The sequence below is a fragment of the Panthera uncia genome, chromosome E3, assembly GCF_023721935.1.
Source record: "Panthera uncia isolate 11264 chromosome E3, Puncia_PCG_1.0, whole genome shotgun sequence".
Taxonomy (NCBI): domain Eukaryota; kingdom Metazoa; phylum Chordata; class Mammalia; order Carnivora; family Felidae; genus Panthera; species Panthera uncia.
In genome coordinates this window covers 4,079,498-4,099,858 of record NC_064815.1, presented here as the reverse complement: position 1 = coordinate 4,099,858, position 20,361 = coordinate 4,079,498, and the positions used below count along the sequence as shown (strand labels likewise).

The following is a 20,361-nucleotide window of genomic DNA, read 5'->3' as shown; positions in this document are numbered from 1 at the left end:
CTCTTGTAGCCCAGAGGTATCTTAGCTGATATGGGGATGAATGGGTGCGGCTGTGTTCCGATAAAACTTTATTTACAAAACAGATGGTGGGCTGGTTTTGGCCCACAGGCCCATAGTTTCCCAATTTTTGTCCTAGATTTTTCAAAACACATGAGGAAATTAGCATGAAGGGAAAAGAAAACTGGGGAAAATAGGAAGGTGCTCAAAGTGGCTTTAGGAAACAAAATGCAGGCCACGAGATCTTCTACGTTGGCTGGAGTCCAGCTTAAGATTTGGCTTTAAGCATCCTAGTAGCCAATGCAAAAAGAGAAACCAACCGGTGGCATTACTTGCAAAGGCTGTAGGGAAACACACACATTCAAAACTGTGTGGTTTGCACCGTTGATCCCCAAGAGAGGTGCCTCCCATGGTGTCTTACAATAGAGCATCCTATGTGGACAGTAGGAAGCACGTCCCCTGCGCCAGCACTCTAGGAAGTTTAACACCAGGCTTCTTGAAGCTGTTTATTTTCTCATTGTTCAGTATCATATGATGCATAGATAAAATATCAGTAATATCCACTCAGTGTCAGTGGTTCTTTTTTATCCTCCACTTGGCAATAGAAGAAACTGAGGCTCAGAGAGGTTCTGTCGTTGTCCAAGGCCACAGTTAGTGAGCAGCAGCACTGAGATTCAGATCCAGGTTTGGCTGACCGCAAAGCCTATGATCTTAGCTGCTGTTAGACTGCGTCTCCATGGGCTGAGAGCCCGATAGAAGCAGTCCTGTGGGGGGTCTGGACGGTGGGGTGCAGGGACCCGCCTTCCACGGTCTGCCCGCAGTGTAGGGACTGCCTTTATTCCCATCACGTTCCTTTCTAGGGTTTGGCTGTTGTACAAGGTGCTGGTGGACCAGAGCACAGCACAGCTTGTTCTCAAGGCTTCGGCGGAGCAGAGGGGAGGCCAGGTCCTGACCCTGCAGAGCCAAGCGCACCACACGGTGGCTGGCTGGCCAGCTGTGCCCCACCTCCTGACCCTCAAGGGCGTGTTGAAGCAGAAGGAGACATTCAGAGAGGGTGAGCCTGGGGAACGCCATGGGGCAGGGGCAGTGGGGGTCTTGGAGAAAAGCCCTTTCTGTGGAAATACATACAGGGTAGATTAAATCCTACAGGTTTTGAAGCCCACGTATACTCTGTTTCAGCATCTCACATACTGACAACACCCCTTTGTCAGAAATTAACACCTCGTCGACGAGGTGAATCTTGTAACGAAACACCAAGTAGGTTTCCTTATGCAGGACTTGTCACAGCCTTTTATGTACTAATGGACATTAGAAAAATCCAGGAGGAAGGGTTGGGAGCAGTGTTCCCCAAGCATATTTTTTTTCTAATACTTTTAATTTTGACAAAATTTCGGACTTGCAGAAAAGTGGCAAGAATAGCACAAATAATGCCCTACACCCTTTACCCAGCTTCACCAATTACCGACATTTTACCACAATTACTTTATCATTCTTCTTTACCTCTTTGTCTCTCTCTCTATACACACATATATAAGTGTGTCTGTGACATTTTTATTTGTGTATAAAAATACACTTGATTCCTGAGCTGTGTTTGACTAAGTTGCAGACATGATAATTCTTTACTCCTAAATAGTGCAGTGTTTTTTTCGTTACACGTGAAGATATTCTCCTACATCCTACAATGCAACTATCAAAATCAGAAGACATAGAGTATTCCTTTCCCTTTCATGGTATTTTACATTTTTGAAGGATATAGGGAAGTCATTTTGGGGCTTATCTGATGCTTCCTCGTGACTACTTTCAAGCAAGTTACCTAATATCAGTATGTCCCAGAATTTTTAAAAGTTATTTATTTATTTATTTATTTATTTATTTATTTATTTAGAGAGGGAGGGAGGGGGAGAGAGGGAGAGCGCGAGAGCGAGCAGGGCAAAGAGAGCAGGAGAGAGAGAGAATCCTAAGCAGGCTCCATAATGTCAGCACAGAGCCCAATGTGGAACTGAAACTCATGAACTGCGAGATTATGACCTGAGCCGAAATCAAGAGCAGGACGCTTAACCCACTGTGCCACCCAGACGCTGCCCTGTGTCCCAGTATTGGTGGCGTTAGCTTTGGTCATTTGATGAACACAGTGTCTGCCAAGTTTCTCCACTGTTAAGAGGACTGTTTTTTTCCTTTGTGTGCTGAGCTCATAAAACAGGTCATGGGAGCATTTCCTCCTTTTATTATCCAGAAGAGTTTGTATAAGATTGGTATTCATGCTCCTCTAAGTGTCTGATGGACTCTACCCATGATCTGGAATTTTCTTTGTGGAAAAGTTTTTTTGGAAAATGGATAGATGTAAAGCTATTGAGATTTTCTCTTTCATCTTGTGTCAGTTTGAAAGTTACCCTTGTCAGGGGATTTGTCCGTCTCAACTAAGTTGTCAAGTTTATTGGCATAAAGTTATTCATTGTATCTATTATTATCCTTTCAATATACGTAGCATCTATATATAGTATGTTCCTTCTTTCATTCCTGCTAGTCGTTACTTGTTTTCCTCTCTTTTATCAGTCTAGCTAGGATTACATCAATTTTTATCTCCTCAAGCAATATTTGGTTTTGTTTTCTCTCTGGTTGTCTCCTTCCGATTTCATTGATTCCAGCTCTTGTCTGTGCCCTTTCTTTTCTTACCCTCAGTTTGGATTTACTCTATTTTATTAAGGTGGACTTTCAAGCCATTGATTTTTAGATTTTCTTTTCTAATGGAAGTATATAAAACTATATATTTGCCTCTCAGGATTCTGTGAGCTGCTTGCCACAAATTTTGGTGTTGTGTGTTTTCATTATTATTCATTTTGAAATATTTTCATGTTTCTCTTATGATTTTTTCTTTTGACCTGTGGACTATTTAGAAGTATGTTGCTTAATTTCCAAATATTTGAATATTTTCTAGGTAGCTTTTTAATATTTCTTTTCATTGTGGTCCAAGGGTCAGTCTTTTAAAATTTGTTGTGACTTGTTTTACAAGCTAATATATAATCTGTGTGGTAACATACCTTATGCACTGAACAGGAATTTGTATCCTGCTGTTGTCGGATGTAATGTTCTACAAAGGTCAGTTAGGTCAAATGCTTGGTTGATCTATAGCCTCACTGATTTTGTTTAAAATTATTTTTAAAGGTTTATTTATTTTTGAGAGACAGAGCACAAGCAGGGAGGGGCAGAGAAAGAGGGGGACACAGAATCTGAAGCAGGCTCCAGGCTCAGAGCTGTCAGCACAGAGCCCATTGCCGGGCTTGAACTCACAAACCATGAGATCGTGACCTCAGCCAAAGTAGTACTCTTAACCGACTGAGCCACCCAGGTGCCGCTCACTGATTTTCTTTTTGTCCTGTTACTGTATCATTAATGAGAGGAGGGTGTTAAACTCTACAGCTGTGATGACGGATTTCTCTATTTCTTCCTTCGATTCTGCCCATTTTTCTTCATGCATGTTGACATGCTGGTATTAGGTGCATGAGCATTTATGATGATTATTCTTTCTTGACGAATCAACCCATTTATTGTGACATATGCTGTCTCTCTCTCATCTGACTCTTTTTTTGGAAGTCTGTTTTGTCTGCCATTAAGGTAGCCACTCTTTTTTATTAGCATTTACGTTGTATGTATTTTGTCACCTTTTTACTTTAAACATATCTGTTTCCTTATATTTGAGGTAAATTTCTTGTAGGCCACATATAGTTGGATTTTGCTTTTTTTTTTTTTTTTTTTTTTTTGAGAGCGAGAGAGAGCACAAACAGGAGGGGCAGAGGGAGAGAATCTTAAACACAGTGCAGAGCCTGACATAGGGCTCAGTCTCATGACCCTGAGATCATGACCTGAACTGAAATCATTTGGATGCTTAATCACCTGAGCCACCCAGGTGCCCCTGGATTTTGCTTTTATGTCTAGTTTGACAATCTCTGCCTTTTAATTATACTAGTTAGTCAGTTGATGTTTAATGTGATTATAGCTATAGTTGAATTTATGTCTACCCTTTTGCTACTTGTTTCCTTTATTCTCATATTTATTGTTCCTCTGTTCTTTTCTTGCCTTCTTTTGGAAAAATTAAAAAAAAAATAGAACTCAGCTTTAATTTATCTACTGCCCTTTAAACTTCTGTTTCTTTATATTATTTAACATTCTGCTTAGCATTTGTTTTGGAGCAGGTCACATCAGTTTTAAGAACCTAGACTTTGATCCCCCCACCCTTTCTGCCATAGTTGCCCTCTCTTTTACATCTACATACGCTATAAACCAACAACACAGTATTATAATTTTTGCTTCAGTCGTGTTGACTTGAAAGGCGTTAAGAGAAATAAAATGGCTTTTGTATTTGCACATGTGTTCATCATTTTTAGCATTCTTCCTTCCTTCCTAAAGATCAAAACCTTTTCCTGGTATCATTTCCTGTCATTTTAAAGAACCACCTTTGGGGGCACCCAGGTGGCTCAGTCCGTCAAGCGTCTGACTCTTGATTTCAGCTCAGGTCATGATCTCGCGGTTTGTGGGTTCGAGCCCCACATCAGGCTCTTCATCGACACTGTGGAGCCTGCTTGAGATTTTCTATCCCTCTTTCTCTGCCCCTCCCCGCTCGTGCTCTGTTTCTCTGTCTTAAAATAAATAAACTTTTTTTTTTAATTTTTTTTTCAACGTTTTTTATTTATTTTTGGGACAGAGAGAGACAGAGCATGAATGGGGGAGGGGCAGAGAGAGAGGGAGACAAAGAATCGGAAACAGGCTCCAGGCTCTGAGCCATCAGCCCAGAGCCTGACGCGGGGCTCGAACTCATGGACCGCGAGATCGTGACCTGAGCCGAAGTCGGACGCTTAACCGACTGAGCCACCCAGGCGCCCCTTAAAATAAATAAACTTTAAATAATTGTTTAAAGAACCACCTTTAGCATTTCTTGGAAGGCAAGCTAAGTAGCCATGAACCCTCTTGATTTTGATTTGTCTGAAAATGTTGTTCTTCCTTTTTTCTTGAAGGATATTTTGTAGATGCATGTCTTAGTTTTTATTATTTTAGAGAGAGAGAAAGGGAGCAGGGGAGAGGGGCAGAGGGGCAGAGAGAGAGAATCTTAAGCAGACTCCACACTCAAGCGTGGAACCTGACGCAGGGCTCGATTCAATGACCCTGGGATAATGACCTTAGCTGAGATCAAGAGTTGGATGGTCAGCCAACTGAGCCACCCAGGGCCGCTGAGCACCCCTGTATGCATATCTCTGAACACATCTAGGAAATCTTCACATTTGGAAAATTATTTCTTCAGAGATTTTTCCTGTCCCATTTTCTCTTTCCTCTCCTCCTTGGGATTTCCAATTGATAAATTTTAGAACTTTTGATACTGTTTCTAGGTCTCTGAAGCTCTCCTGATTTTTTTTTTTTAGTCATTTTTCCTTTTTTTTTTCTTCAGATGTCTATTGATCTGTCTTCCAGCTCAATGACTTTTTCTTCTGTCTTCTCCAAACGCCACATGACAAAAATTGTAAGATGCTCCAATACATTTTTTAATCTCATATTTTGCATTTTTTGTTCTAGAGTCACCATCAGGATTTAAAAAAGAAAATTTCCATTTTACAGCTGAGATTTCCTATCAGTTCATTTAATACAAGAATATTTTCCTTATATTCTTTTTAAAATTTTCTTTATATTCTTGAGCATCGTTATAAGACCTGTTCTAAAATCCTTGTCTGCTAAAATCCTTGTCCTGCTTCTTTGTATGTGTAGCAACTTGAGATTGTATTCTGGACATTTTCAATGATATAGAGACATGAATTCTTTTTTATTTCTCTGAAGAGTGTTTTTGTTTGTGGGCTTTGTTTTTTTTTTCTTACTATATTTTATTTTATTTTATTTTATTTTATTTTATTTTATTTTGTTTTATTTATTTTATTTTTTTAATGTTTATTTATTTTTGAGAGAGAGACAAAGAGTGAGTGGGGTAGGCACAGAGAGAGAGGGAGACAGTGAGTCTGAAGCAGGCTCCAGGTTCTGTGCCAATAGCTGAGAACTCAAGTGGGGCTTGAAGTCATGAACCACGAGATCATGCCCTGAGCCGAAGTTGGACCCTCAACTGACTGAGCCACCACCCAGGCACCCCTGTTTTTTTCTTATTTTAGCTGACAGTTAAGTTGGGTAGATTCAGAACCCAAACTGTCTCCCCTCTGGTGGGATGCAGCTGAAATCAGTTCATTTCTCTTATTTTTGCTGGGCTGCTTGGGGTCTTTTCCGCTCTTGTGAAGTTCAGGGGATCAGCAAAGATAGGAAGTTTGCAGGTAGAATTTAGGGTTTCCCCTGGGTGGCTTCCTCCAGAATTTCCCACTTTACTTGCCATTTGTTGTTGCCGGTTGGACCTCTGTTCTCAGATTCCCTAATCACTTAGAGTGCAGATTGCTGTTCAAATGTTGTCCACCTTCATGGTGTTAGAGTGAAAACATACAGCCCGTTTAGTGCTGGTGATTTCCTCCAGTGCTAAGTCCCACCCACGGTCTGCCTATTTGTGGCTACTCTCCTGTCACTTTCAGATAGCTGCTGTTTTTTCATTTTGCCCAGAATTTGCAATTGTTACCTTGGGAGGGCTGGTCCGGTTAAGCTCCCCACCGTTAATAGAAATGATACTACTCATTTGTCTTTTATTTAAATGTTTATTTTATTTATTTATTTTGAGAGGGAGAGAGAGAGAGAGAGAGAGAGAGAGAGCGAGCATTGGCACAAGTAGGGGAGGGGTAGAGAGAGGGAGAGACAGAATCTCAAGCAGCCTCCACACTGTCAGCATACAGCCCAATACATGGTTTGATCTTAGGAGCTGTGAGATCATGACCTGAGCTGAAATTAAGAGTCAACTCTTGGGGCGCCTGGGTGGCTCAGTCGGTTGAACACCCAATTTCAGCTCAGGTCATGGTCTCCCAGTTCATGGGTTCGAGCCCCACGTCAGGCTGTGTACTGACAATTCAGAGCCTAGAGCCTGCTTCGGATTCTGTGTTTCCTTCTTTCTCTCTGCCCCTCCCCCACTTGCACTTTCTGTCTCTGTCTCTCTCTGTTTCAAAAATAAACATTAAAACAAATTTAAAAATTGGACTCTTAACCAGCTGTGCTACCCCGGAGCCCCATCATATATCTTTTTTTCTTTTTTTTAATGTATATTTTTGAGAGAGAGAGAGAGAGAGAGAGAGAGAACATGAGCGGGGGAGGGGCAGAGAGAGAGGGAAACACAGAATCTGAAGCAGGCTCCAGGCTTAGTTGTCAGCACAGAGCCTGACACAGAACTTGAACTCATGGACCGTGAGATCGTGACCTGAGCCGAAGTTAGACGGTTAACTGAGCCACCCATGTGCCCCATGGTGTGTCTTTTTGATGTGTTTCCATATTCTTTGAGCACTCCCTTCCTTTATGACCCAAAAGATGTTTGTCTCATTTTACATTTTCCCTCACGTGAAATAAGCCATTTCTCCAAGAATCCTTGGTTCCTTTTAATGCAAAATAATATGTAGAAACTAAGAGCTGAGTGCTAGGTGTGTTTATTCCTACTGAACTATCAGTCCTAGACTTTCTCAATGGACGGACCTGGAAAATAGACGTGTGCGCACGCACACACACACACACACACATTTCTGTATCTTTCTACAGATAGGTAAGTTTAAAACCATTCATTCACATTGATGTCCTCAATTTCATTTTATCATCAAAAGGCTCATTCTCATGTTTTCCCTTTTCACCCTTCTCATCCTTTCTCCAACAGAAAGAAACCTGGCTCTAACCACCCACAGTGGATTACTCATTTGCTCAGCCCTACAATACACAGAAAGTAGTTTCAGAGTCACTAACCTGTACCTCTGTGAAAGGAAACCCTATTAACTAGAATTCAGTATTTGATGAGAATTTTTTTTTTTTTTTGGTCATTGGCCTGAACATAATGTGGTTGGAGTTCATCCAAGTAGTTATTGGAGGCCTAAATCCAACCACGATGTTCACATTTAATCCCCCTGCCACCCCCGTGTGATTCTGTTAATCATTTGAAATGCAGTGGGGTTCGCTGGTTCCTGTTTGTATTCCATTTTTAGGTTTCCCCTATCCTTATTGATTTTATGTGTTTGGTTTTTGATCGTGTGAAACATTAACAAGGTTCTCAAAGCCAGAATGACACAAAAAGGGACCCTTTGCCCAAGCATCCCTGACCACAGCGCCCTAGCTGGACATCTGTCCAGGGCCCAGTGTTTCAGAACCTGAAGATTCTGCCCTGACCCCTAAGACGTGGGTGCCATTCTCTAGTCTGGTAGTAACATTAGCACTGACCCCCCTAATCCCAAATTGGTTAAATGTGCCCCAACCAAATTTCATAATAAAATGACATAGGTCGAAACAATTTTTAAACACATGGGTCGCCTGGGTGGCTCAGTTGGTTAAGCGTCCGACTCTGGCTCAGGTCATGATCTCACAGTTGATGAGTTTGATCCCTGCATCGGGCTCTGTGCTGACAGCTTAGAGCCTGGAGCCTGCTTTGGATCTGTGTCTCCCTGTCTCTGCGCCCCTCCCCTGCTCGCAGTCTATCTCTGTCTCTGTCTGTCTGTCTCAAAAATAAACATAAAATTAAAAAAAAAATTTTAAACACAATCAAATAAAACATGTCCCAGAGAACTACTTGTGTTGAGTTTACTTTGAGTTACACTGATGATCTCTCCATCTCTTAACATGTAACACTTGTTACTTCATTTTTGAAGGCAACTATTGACAGAAAATTTCTTGGAGTGTAATTTACATATAGGGGAAAACCTTTTACGTTTTGTTAAGCTCACAAAGTTATGTACCTCCCAACACAGTCTGGGTACAGGACAGTTAACATCTTCCCTCAAAGGTCCACTGTGGTCAGCCTCTTCCCTAACCATCCCCCCACCCCTACCCCGGCAACCCCTGAGCTGCGGTCTGTCCCTTATAGCCTTGGCTTTTGTATAATGTGACATGAATTGAAACAGTATGTGAACTGTTGAGTATGGCGTCTTCCGCCCAACAGAATGTGGTCGAGATTCATCCAAGTTGTTGCACGAATCAGCACGTTATTCCTTTTCTTTGCTGAGTAGTATTCCATGGTGCTGATATCCAGCAGATTATCTGTTCACAGTTGAAGGGCATTTGGGTTGGTTTCAGTATTGTCCAATTTTTTTTTTTGGATTTTCCAATTATGAATAAAGCCACTATAATCATTGGCCTACAGGTTTTTGAGGGACCATATGGTTTCATTTGTCTTGAGTAGGCTTGCTGGATTGTAAGGCAAGTACGTGTCGAACTCTGGAGGAAAATGCCGGACCGCTTCCAGCGTGGGCGTACCATTTCACGTTCCCGCCAGCGCTGTGACGGTCCTAGCTGCTCTGTGTCCTTGCTTTTGCAGTTGGTGTCGCACATTTTTGGTTTGGGGGTTTTCAGTGTTGATTGGTGATGGAATCTCATTGTGGTTTAAATTGGCGTTTTCTGGGGGAATCTGGGTAGCTCAGTTGGTTGAGCATCTGACTCTTGATCCCAGCTCAGGTCATAATCCCAGGGTCGTGGGATTGAGCCCCATGTTGGGCTCTGCACTGAGCGTGGAGCCTGCTTGGGACTCTCTTACTCTCTTTTTCCACCCCTCTCCCCTGCTCATGCCCGCACACGTTCTTTCTCTTTCTCCCTCAAATTGAAAAATAAATAAATAAATACATAAATAAATAAATAAATAAATAAATAAATTTGCATTTTCCTAAGTACTGATTTTGTTGAACATCTTGTCATAGGTTTATACACTACTTAGGAATTTTTGTGAGCGAAGTGTCTATTTAAACCTTTGGTCCATTTCAAACACTGAGTTGTTGGGGCGCCTGGGTGGCTAAGTCACTTAAGTGTCTGACTTTGGCTCAGGTCATGATCTCACAACTGGTGGGTTCAAGCCCCACTGTGCTGACAGCTCAGAGCCTGGAGCCTGCTTTGAATTCTGTATCTCCCTCTCTCTCTCTCTCTGCCCCTTCCCCACCTAAACTCTGTCTGTCTCTTAAATATTAAAAAAAATTTTTTTGAAATTGAGTTGTTTTCTTGAATTCCCAAATTGAATTTGGAGTTATTTACACAAGTCCTGTGTAAGATGTGTGTTTTGAAAATAACTTCTCCCAGTCTGTGGCTTGCTTTTTCATTCTTTGATTCATTAATTCTTGTCTTTTAAAGAGCACAAGTTTTGGGGCGCCTGGGTGGCTCAGTCGGTTGGGCGGCCGACTTCGGCTCAGGTCATGATCTCGCGGTCTGTGAGTTTGAGCCCTGCGTCAGGCTCTGTGCTGACAGCTCAGAGCCTGGAGCCTGTTTCAGATTCTGTGTCTCCCTCTCTCTGACCCTCCCCCGTTCATGCTCTGTCTCTCTCTGTCTCAAAAATAAATAAATGTTAAAAAAAAATTTTTAATAAAAAAAAAAGAGCACAAGTTTTGAATTTTGATCAATTCCAGTTGATTATTTTTTTTTCTTTTATGGATAATGCTTTTGTGGTTGTGTACAAAATCTTTATTTACTAAACCTGAAGCCACATCATTTTTATTTTTTCTTAGAAGCTTTATGGTTTTAGTGTTTAAATTTGGGTTTGTGGTTAATTTTGAATTAATTTGTGTATATGATCAGGTAAGGGTTGAGGTAGTTTTTTACTTGTGGATTTTCAGTCATTTCACATTTATTAAAAAGACCATCCTGGGGTTCCTGGGTGGCTCAGTCGATTGAACTTCCAATGCTTGATTTTGCCTCAGGTCATGATCCTGGGATCGTGAGGTCGAGCCCCACATCAGGCTCTGTGCCAGGCGTGGAGCCTGCTTGGTATTCTCTCTTTCCCTCTATCCCTCCTCCACTCATGCGTGCCCCCTCTCTCTCTTTCTCTCTCTCTCTATAAAGAATAAATAAAAAAAATAAAAAGATCATCCTTTCTCTGTTGAATTAGCTTTGTACCTTTGTTGAAAATCAATCCACTCTGTGTGGGGGTCCATTCTTGTCTCATCAACAATATTTCATTATATCTTCATCATAATCTAGTGAAGTTTTACTCTGGTTATCCATGATTAACTGGTTAATACCCTGTAGGATATGGTAACATAGGACCCTACAACATAAGGAATTTATGAGCATAATTGGCAGTTTATGTCAGAAAGTTCTGTCTGTGTGGAAAATGTTGTGTACTCTGTAATCTGATTGAGATTTGCATGAGCTCTCTGTCTGGAAGCACAGAACAGGGGTGTTTAAACCAGCCCAGGGGTGAAGAAGGGCCTCCTTCCTGGAGGTGGTAACGTGTGAGTCCAACTTTGAATGACAGGAGGGGAGGTGTTATGGGCATTTGGACAATGAAACTGGGCGGGGGCAGTAGATGTAAATGGTTCTGATAACAGCAAGATTCCCCTCTTGTGTGAGTTATATATGGGCACGGACTGGCCCAAAGGTGTGGAGTCTTTTCTGGATGGAAGAGATCTCCGAGCAGTTTGTCTATCCCTGGAATTCAAGGTTGGATCCCTCAAGCCTTGCTGGATCTCAGTTTTGTTGTGTCTAGAATGGGGCTGTTCTTTCACTGTGGTCTGTGGTTCTGTAGAACAGGAATTGAGCACTGGTATTAACTGACGTCCCTTATTAGGTATGTTTGTTTGTTTCTCTTTGTTTTTGCCAAAGCCCTTTTGTTTGTGAATTAGCTCGTAGCTTGCTTGGTCCTCAGAGCCTCCTGGGAGGGAGCTGTTCTAATTTGGTCCGTTTCCCAGATGTTCCCCCTGTGGCAAGAGTTAGAATTACATCATGGATCTAGGAACTTGTTCTACCCCGGGATTCTCTTCCCTCCTGCCCAGAGCAGCCCAGTCCCCTGCTCTGTGCAACTTCTCTGCCATCCTCTACAGGTACCATCAGGGTCACTGCTGACTCAGCTGTGCTGGGTTTCCTCCTGCGGGACAAGCATGAGAACGCAGGGAACAGCACCAGCATGCACAGCGTCACCTGCATCCTCGCCCAGAACGGCACCCGCGCCTTGCCAAGAGAGCTCTGGCTGAGAGGGCGGCTGCAGGCCCAAACGGGGAGCCTGGGGGGCCAGGCCAACTTCCGTGCCGATGCAGCCAGCCTGGCTCTGGGTGGGGTCTGCGCCTGGGGCCCTGGGCATGGCCGGCTCTCGGGCAGCCTGAGTCACAACATCAGCACCCTGAGTGAAGCAGGTAGGAGGGGTGGACAGGGCCAGATGCCTCCCTCCCTCCCCAGAGATGTCCAGGTCCTGAAGCCAAGGGGTAGGAGACAGAATGGAGCCTCTAGTCCCCACATCCACCTTCCAGCTGTATTTCCTTCCCCTGCCAGCTTCTCCCAGTGCTGCTGTCTTCCTTGGGCTGTGTGTTATTCACCCAGAACACACAGTGCAGGGACATCAGTTGCTACTGAGTATTGACGTCCTTCCCATTCCGGTGGCCCTTCCCCCAGGACTGCCCATCCCACCACCTCCCCTCCAGCTTCTCCGTCTTGAAAGCTGGTCTAGTGGGGCCTCAAGGATGTGCTCCTGTACCACAGTTAGGAAATAGGACACCCCCAGCTCTAGCTTCTTGGGGACACTTGAGTAAGGCCTAGAGGGGCTCAGAGTGTGGCAGCTAGGGGAGAATGAGAGATCAGACCCCCTCTGTTCTCCTCCTGCTTTCTGAGAGCCAGTCCCTGTCCCTGAAGGGTTGGAAGTGTGAAGGGGACACCAGGCCTGTCACTTGCTGAGTGTGGCAGAGGTGTTCCCTGGTGAAATCACCACTTGTATGGATCAGAAAGTGTTGAATGTTGACAGTTTCATATGGTTCCACCTGGTATGTTGGGGGAAGTGGGACCTGAGAGGCCCGAGGTTGCCCCAGGGCCTGGGGACGCTGCAGACAGAAGCTGGGCTGACGGCAGCCCACTCCCTTACCCCCTTCGGGCTCCTGTGGAGGGTAGACTGGGCTCAGTCATCTCTGTGGTTCCTTCCGCCTCCAGGACTCCCCTCGGAGGTGGAAATGGTCCTGTCACACACCCACGTGGCTTCCAACCTCTCCACGAGCTTTATGGTGCGGAGTGCACGGGCCCAGCTGGACACAGCGCTTGGCCTGGACGGCCTGGCCCCCGGCGCCCCGGGTCACCTGCTCCGCGCCAGCCTGGCCCACACGGTGCCCGGCCTCAGGCGCTGGGGCCTCCCGTTCTCCGTGGATGGCCGTGGACACTTCCAGGTGGGTGGGGGGCTGGGCACGGGGGCCCCGGGGGTAGCGGGTCCCAGGGACACACACGGCTTCGCTTCTGCCCAGAGCGCGGGACACCCTGTGGCGGCTGGGCTGACGGCGAGTGTGGACGGCGAGCAGCTCCATGTGGCCCTGGAGGTGAGGCGACAGCCTGGCCACGGGGGCCTGGTCCTCGAGCTGCACCATGGCCTCTCGGCGCTCCTGGGCACCGTGCCCACGTGGCTCCAGGTGAGCGACCGGCCACCTCGCCTCGCCCACTTCTTAGGTCACCCGCGGGACTCCTGCCACCTGCCGGGCCCCTACCCGGATCCCGCCCCGCCGCCCTGCCCCTGCCACCTTGGCCCCTCCTCTCGCCCCCCCCCCATCTTCCCTCCCAGCAACTCCGCATTCTCCCTTCCGTCCGCCACACCCTGTGTTGAACTCTTCCTCTCCTGTCCACCCGTCCTCTCCTCCACCCGTCCTCTCCTCCACCTGTCCTGTGGTCCTGTTGACCCCCAGGCGCCCCCACCGTAATTGGAAGTACCCTAATTGAGGGAGCCACGTTGGAGGCACTCTGGTCCCCTCTGGTAAAGTTCCAACCGCCCACACCCTGGCCACCAGCGAGTCTTTTGGCCGTGCACCTGCCCCTCCAGGAAAGACCTTGAACACTGAAGAAGGGGCAGCAAACGTAGCTGACCTCTGCGTTATTCTCAAGGATGAGAAGCAGGAAGCCTCGTCTGTGGCGGCACAGGGGTGGCTAAACCATCTACAGAGTGCGGGAGGTGGGGCCGGCAATCAGGGCGAGTGGCTAAAGCCACACTGTTTCCTCACCTCCCCTTTGTGTGACTTGGGGCAACTTGCTTACTCTCTGTGCCTCAGCGTCCTAATCTGCACAGTGGGACTGCTGACCATTCCCACCTCTTGTGGTTTCCTTAAGGATCGGATGAGGAACCAGGTAGAACCTGGCACACGGAGGCCGTGTGAGGACCTGAGCTCTGGTTCCTTTGGTTTAATGATGATGCTGTGGGGTAGGGCCGGGTTTCTGCACAAACCTCTCTATCGGGGTTATTTTCCCAGAGAGGCTTCCATGAAGGGCGATGGGGTTGGGCTGGATCTCTGTGCTCCATCTGGGGCCCGCGTTGGGTAAAGACGACTCCGGTTGCCATCTTCCGGGCAGCGGCCGTCGGCGTGCTCCCCTCCCGACCCTGCTGGTCTCTGCAGGTCAACTGTAGTGGAGACGCCTCGCCTGCCCAGCTGTCAGGGCTCTGCTGGGGGGACTTTGCCCAGCAGCCTCTGGAGGTACCTGGGTCTCTGTCGTTTGCCGGGTAGTGGTGGCAGAGGGTGGTCTGCATCCGGGGGGCTGGCACTGTCTGAGCACTGAGGACTGCCCACAGCATGGCCCAGGGGCCTGTGGCCACTGCCAGGCTGACCCACATGGTCCCCTCCTCTGAGCCCTCCATGTCCCCCACAATGCACAGCTGGACTGGGGCACAGCCCAGCTTAGGTGGCTCCAAGCTCTCCTGGGCTGGGGCACGGGTGGACGGTGGGTCCTCTCCGTCGCAGGCACATTGTGGCAGGGAGTCCTGAGCCACAGGGCCCTATGTTCCTGGACCCAGGGTGAACTGGATGCAACCAGGGGGCTGCCTGCAGACCTGGTCAGTGCTGCCCTGTGGGCCCCCGAGTGGGCAGCTGGTAGCCTGGCCTGGCTGAGCTCCGTGCCTGCTGGCAGGGGAGGGGTGGGTGTGTAGCCCCAAGGACTGTCTGGGGGAGGAGGACAGAGGTGTTTCTGCTCCCGAGGCCCGCCACCACGGCCTGGCTGCGTGCTGGCATATTCCCACAGGAGCTGGTCACTTTGCCAAGGTCACACAGCGGCCTGGGTGGCGAGAGGGTTAACTAAGGGAATAAGGGGTCAGGACTGAAGGGGTCTGAACAGGCTGGACAGATGGGCTGCCTTCCCTACTCTGTGTCATGGGGAGGGGGACATCAGGGACCCTGAAATGCTCTTAGAGGCCAAACTTGATGACTCCATGGGTGGCCATTTTCAGCTGTTAGAAGCACTTTGCAGGAGTAGAGCCTGTTAGCTAGGGATGGGGGTGGCCCAGGGGATGGGGGTTCCCTGATCCCCCAGGCCAGGCAGAGGGTGAACCACCGCTTGGTGGGGTATTGTAGGGACACCTGCTGGGCCTCTCCTTGCCTTTCTTGGGGGTAGGATCTGGCTGTGTTGTCTTTGAACGGCTCCCTCCTGGTCCACACCCGCACGGCCAGTCTGGCGGCTCAGATATCTTCTGGGGACACCTTCGCCCGGGCCCACGTCCACACAGCCTGCGGCCACCGCCATATCCATCTGGACACCGGCCTCCAGCACGCATGGCCTCCACTTGAGGCTCTGGGGGTTGCCCCCGACAACCACATCCAAGTGTCCGTGGCGGGAGACGAACCCACCGGGGCCGGGCTGGCGGTGGCCCTGGGCCAGTGCGCCCTGACTGCCCGTGGGGACATCAGCCCCGAGGCCAACACCACACACACCAACTGGACCCTGTCACTGGTGAATCGCTGCCCCTTGCTGGAGGTAAGCCACCTCTCCATCTGTCAGTGCGGGGCCCTGGCGGGGCTCCCACCTCCCTCCATAAATTATTAGCTGCTTACTGTCTGCCCGGCTCTGCCCTCAGCCTAAGAAATTTCCGTCTTTTTGCCATTGTCCTCTGCCTTTGGGGTTTCATGGACTACAAAGGTTTGAGCCAAAAAATGGGGCCCAAAATGAGTTGTCTCCCCTTTCACAAAGGGCCCTACTGATTGCCTTTCTTTCTGGGGCTGGAGTTGATTCTTTTCTCATGAGCTCACTTATCCTACCCCTAGGCTTAAGGGTCTGAGAATAATCATAAGAATATTAAGAAATAACAGACGAAGTTGATTGAGCATTGTGTGCTGAGTGCTCCTTAAATCCTCACCCCCACCAGGAAGGGCCGCTTGTATCCCTAGTCCCAGGCTCTGGGGCCCAGAGAAGAATGAGCCCAGTTACTCCCCTCTCGTACCCATCTTGGGTCGGTGCCCCCGTGTGGGGCATGTTGTCTGCCCCAATGGAACACGTTACTGAGGCCCTCTGCCCTCCAGCCAGCGATCACTGATGCTGATGCTGAATTTCCAATAGCCAGGCTTTCCAGGCGCCTGGCTCTGGCCAGCAACTCACAAGTATTAAATCATTTACATTCAGAGATGGGCTAACCGAGGTTCCAAGTTCGGAAAGATGGAGCCATTGGTGGAGCCGGAACTCAAGCCCATGTCCGTCGACGGGGTACACAGGGTATCGGTCACTTGGCAGGGGGAGGTGCTGGTGGACTTGAGGCCGTAGGGTCAACGCTGCCCTTTCCCACCCAGGCCCATCGCCAGCTCCCCCGTCTGGGCTTCTGAAGCTGTCCTTAAGTCCAGCCACTTCCCCATATTTCCAGGCAACAGGCCTCCCACAGGCCCTGCACGCCGAGGGCAGCCTGAGCTGGAGCCCTTGTGAGGTCAATCTGGCCTCAAGCCTTCGAAGTGACCCTGGAGACGCCCACCTGCTGCTGGCCCTCACCTGCGGGCCCCAGACCTTGGTCGTCGGGCGCCTGGCCCACTCCCTGCCCCTGCTGGGCCGCCTGGGTCTGCCACCCAGCAGCGCCATCAGCCTGGCCGCCCAGCCCCGGCCCCCTGCCCACAGCTCCCTGGCCCTCCAGCTGGGGCCGTGCCGGCTGCAGGGCTCGCTGGAGCAGCACGTGGAGAACCAGAGCACGTGGACGCTGGCCGCCGAGCCGGGCTGCCCGCTGCTGGAGGTGCGTATGGGGGGCCCACGAGGTGACTGGAGGGACCTCCAGACCCCCTGTCAGCGTGAGGCGTGAGCCTGGCTGGTTTCATGCCCCGGGAGCCTCCCAAGACCCCAGCCACTATTTCCCAGATGCTCTCTCTGACCCTTGGTTCCTCTTTAATCTCACCTTCCCCCTCAACAGATGGGGAGATCAAGGCACAGGGTGGGGGGACTCACTCAGCGCTGTGCGACAGAAGGGCCACCGACTTGGAATTGATCAATTTGTCTTTTCTAGTGAAATTCTGAGTGCAGGAAGGAAATGGGGGGGCCTTAGCTAACAGTGGGGACAGGCACATCTTGGTTTCATAACCTGTTAGAGGCCACCGGCTGGGCATTCTCTGGGCCAGGAGATGATGTGAGAATGGTCCTATGATATTTGGGGGAGGGGAGCCCGACTCTCAGGAAAGGGAGATGCTGAGTCAGGACTGACGTCCTTGTCTGCGGGGGGCGGGCCTCTCTATCTCCTGTCTCTTACCTCCCGATGGAGCTTCCTGGGCGTAGGGATGGGGTCCAGTCCTCTCAGCATCCCTGTCTGTCTATGCTCTGTCTCTGTTAATCGAGTTGCTCACGACGGAGAGGCTGAAGCATCATGGGAACCAGCAGGCCCAGCCCTTGAACTCTGGGATGATGAAAGAGTTCTGTCCTTTGTTTCCAGAACAGTAGCCAGTCGCTGCAGGCCCTGAGCACTTCAACTGTGCTCACCAGTATGACGGAGAAACTAAATTTCTCCTTTTACTTCATATTAATTTGAATGGAAGCAGCCCCATGCGGCTAGTGACTATCCTATTAGACCGGCCTAAAGACAGACCCCGTGCAAACCTCAGTGCTGTTACGTACCAGCTGTATGATTCCGGGTGTGTGCTCTGCCTCCGAGCCTCAGTTTCCCCATCTGTCATTTGGGGATAGTGACGACCCAACTCAGGGCTGGGAACAGATGAAAAGAGGCTGTCCTTGGGGAGCACGTAGCACCAGGCTAGTTGTGGACTAAGTTTCTCCAGTGGATACTTCTCTGTTGTGATTTTGCCGTTGCTGGAATGGGGGACGCGGGAAGCACGGGTTGGTCAGATTCCCCCCTGACATGGGACCTCCCTCTGACCCCCTCTGGTCTGGCAGGGCCTGGGCCTCCCAGCCCGGACACAGCTCAGCGGCTCTCTGCGCACTGCAGATGGGGAAGCAGACGTATCGGGGTCCCTCGCGTCGGCCGGCCGCACTGCCTCCCTGACCTTGGCGGCCGCCTTGCACCGGTCCGAGGCCACGCTCCGAGTGAAGCTGAGTCACACGCTGCCTGCGCTGCGGGCTGTCCCCCCAGAGGCCCTGCTGACCACCCAGCTTGGGTGGGAGTCCGGGCGTCGGGTGGATCTGCGGCTGCGGGCGGGGGCCTGTGAGCTGCAGGGCAGTGGGGAGCTGCACCTGGGCCCCAGGCTGCAGTGGCAGGTGCTGGCCCAGAGCTCCTGCGAGGCCCTGCAGGTAGGTGGCGCTGCGGCGTGGGAGGAGTGGACCCCAGGGTCACGGGGGGTGGGGCAGGGGCTGCCTCCCCCCCTCCTCTCCTTCCCCCCCCCCCCTGCCTGCCAAACAAGGGAGAGGAAATGAATCCCAGAGGGAGGGACTCATCAAATACTTGTCGAGCCCACTCTGTGCCCTGGAAATGTGGCCACGCACCCAGAAGAGGTAAATGCCTACCTGGGGAGACAGGCAGTCCCCAGCCTACATGAGCGAATTACAGAGTATATTACTTAGTGATAAGGGCTACAGAGAGGCAGAAAGTGGCAACGGGGGAGGGGAGGACGACAGGACACATACTGCAGTTTGGTCCAGGTCGGCCCTGAAGACCAGATGACTTTTGAGCACATTCTTAAAGGAGAAGAGGGAGGAGCCATGTGGATATCTGGGGAACGAGTGTTCTAGGCATGGCCAGTGCAAAGGCCCTGAGGCAGAGCCAGAGAGGAAAGGGCGTTTGCTAGGACCAGGGTCAGCAAACCATTTCTCTGGAAGTCCAGACAGTAAATATCTTCACCTTTGCTGGCTGTGCTGCCTCTGTAGCAACCACTCAGCCTTGTGGTTGTCACACAAAACACCATAGAACATATATATACAAGCAGGCGTGACTGTATTTCACTGAAGCTTTGTTTACAATAGCAAGTTGTGGGCTAGTTTGGCCCATGGGCCACATAGTGTGCTGACTCCTGTTTTATAAAAAGTACGCTCAGATTCAGGATCCTTTGTAGAGGCTGTGAGAGGACTGGGTGGGGGTCTGGGCGCCTCCTGTGCTTGTGTCCTGTGTGACAAGAGCTCTGGGGCTACTGTTTCCTATGATGGGGAGCACAGTGGGAGGAGTCCCTGACAGTCACATCTTGGACGTATTGAATGTGATGGAGCTGTTGGACACCCAAGTGAAGATATTGGGCACAGCTCTTGGAGTCAGGAGGTTGGCTGTGGTCTGGACTGGAGGTCCGTGGCTCTCGGTGGTCCCACTGAAGGCCACAAGACTGACTCAGGTGGCCGTGGGGAGGGTGTAGAAGGAGCCGTAGCATAAGAAGCAGCCACGGGTGCCGCAAACAAGCCAGCGGGGAGGAGAAACCCAAGGGGAAGGGGTCCCAGGGGCCTGGGAGGAAGACCTTCCCAAGAGGAGGGAGGGGTTGACAGGGCCCAATGCCTGTCTGGCCAGGGCGTGTCAAGGCCCATGCTGGGGAGGCCACCTTTGACGTCAGGAAGCACCAGACTGAATCGTGGCTCTGTGCCCTTGTCTCTGGGTGGCCTTGAGCAAATCATGGCTCCTCTCTGAGCCTCAGTTTTATCAAAATGGGGTTAAAGACCCCTGCTCTCAGGATCAGATAAAACAGCAGACATTGGCTGCCCAGCCCTGCCCGGGGCACAGTGCAGGCCCGGGGAATGGCGGTGTCTTTTTCTGCCATGCGCTAGGGTGAGGAGCCCAGAAACACTCTGTGTTCCTGCTTGCAGCCAGTTTTCTGGAAGGTTCCTCTGTCAGGAGCAGATGTTTGGGTCCACGTGGGAGGATGGCAAGGGGAAGAGGGGGAGAGCTGCTGAAAAGTCAGTTCTCCAGCTCCTGTGGTTGCCAGACTCTTGGGCAGGTTGACTTGTAAGACTTGGTTCCGTTGGCTGCAAAAAGATAGGATCCCTGGTGGTTTGGGGAGGAGGGAGGCCCGAGAGAGAAGTTCATCAGATGGCCGAGAGCTACAGACCTGGGACCTGTGAGACGTGTCTGCAGCCATAGGACCTTTGAGAACTTGATCAAAGTCACAAACCCTCTCCTGGGAAGGAGTTCCCACCCCATTTTGCAGCCGGTTCGTGGGAGAGGCATTAGGACTC

At 49.6% G+C, this 20,361-nt stretch overlaps 1 protein-coding gene across 1 annotated transcript in view; it reads left to right on the top strand.

Moving 5' to 3' along the window:
- The window catches only part of LOC125928630 (uncharacterized), a 145,845-nt gene that overhangs the window by 77,531 nt on the left and 47,953 nt on the right, over positions 1–20,361 (top strand). Inside the window, exons 39-43 of the mRNA XM_049639363.1 lie at positions 858–1,051; positions 11,889–12,197; positions 12,982–13,211; positions 13,287–13,448; positions 14,421–14,498. Coding sequence (XP_049495320.1) covers positions 858–1,051; positions 11,889–12,197; positions 12,982–13,211; positions 13,287–13,448; positions 14,421–14,498 — 973 coding nt within the window. The remainder of the gene's footprint in view (positions 1–857; positions 1,052–11,888; positions 12,198–12,981; positions 13,212–13,286; positions 13,449–14,420; positions 14,499–20,361) is intronic.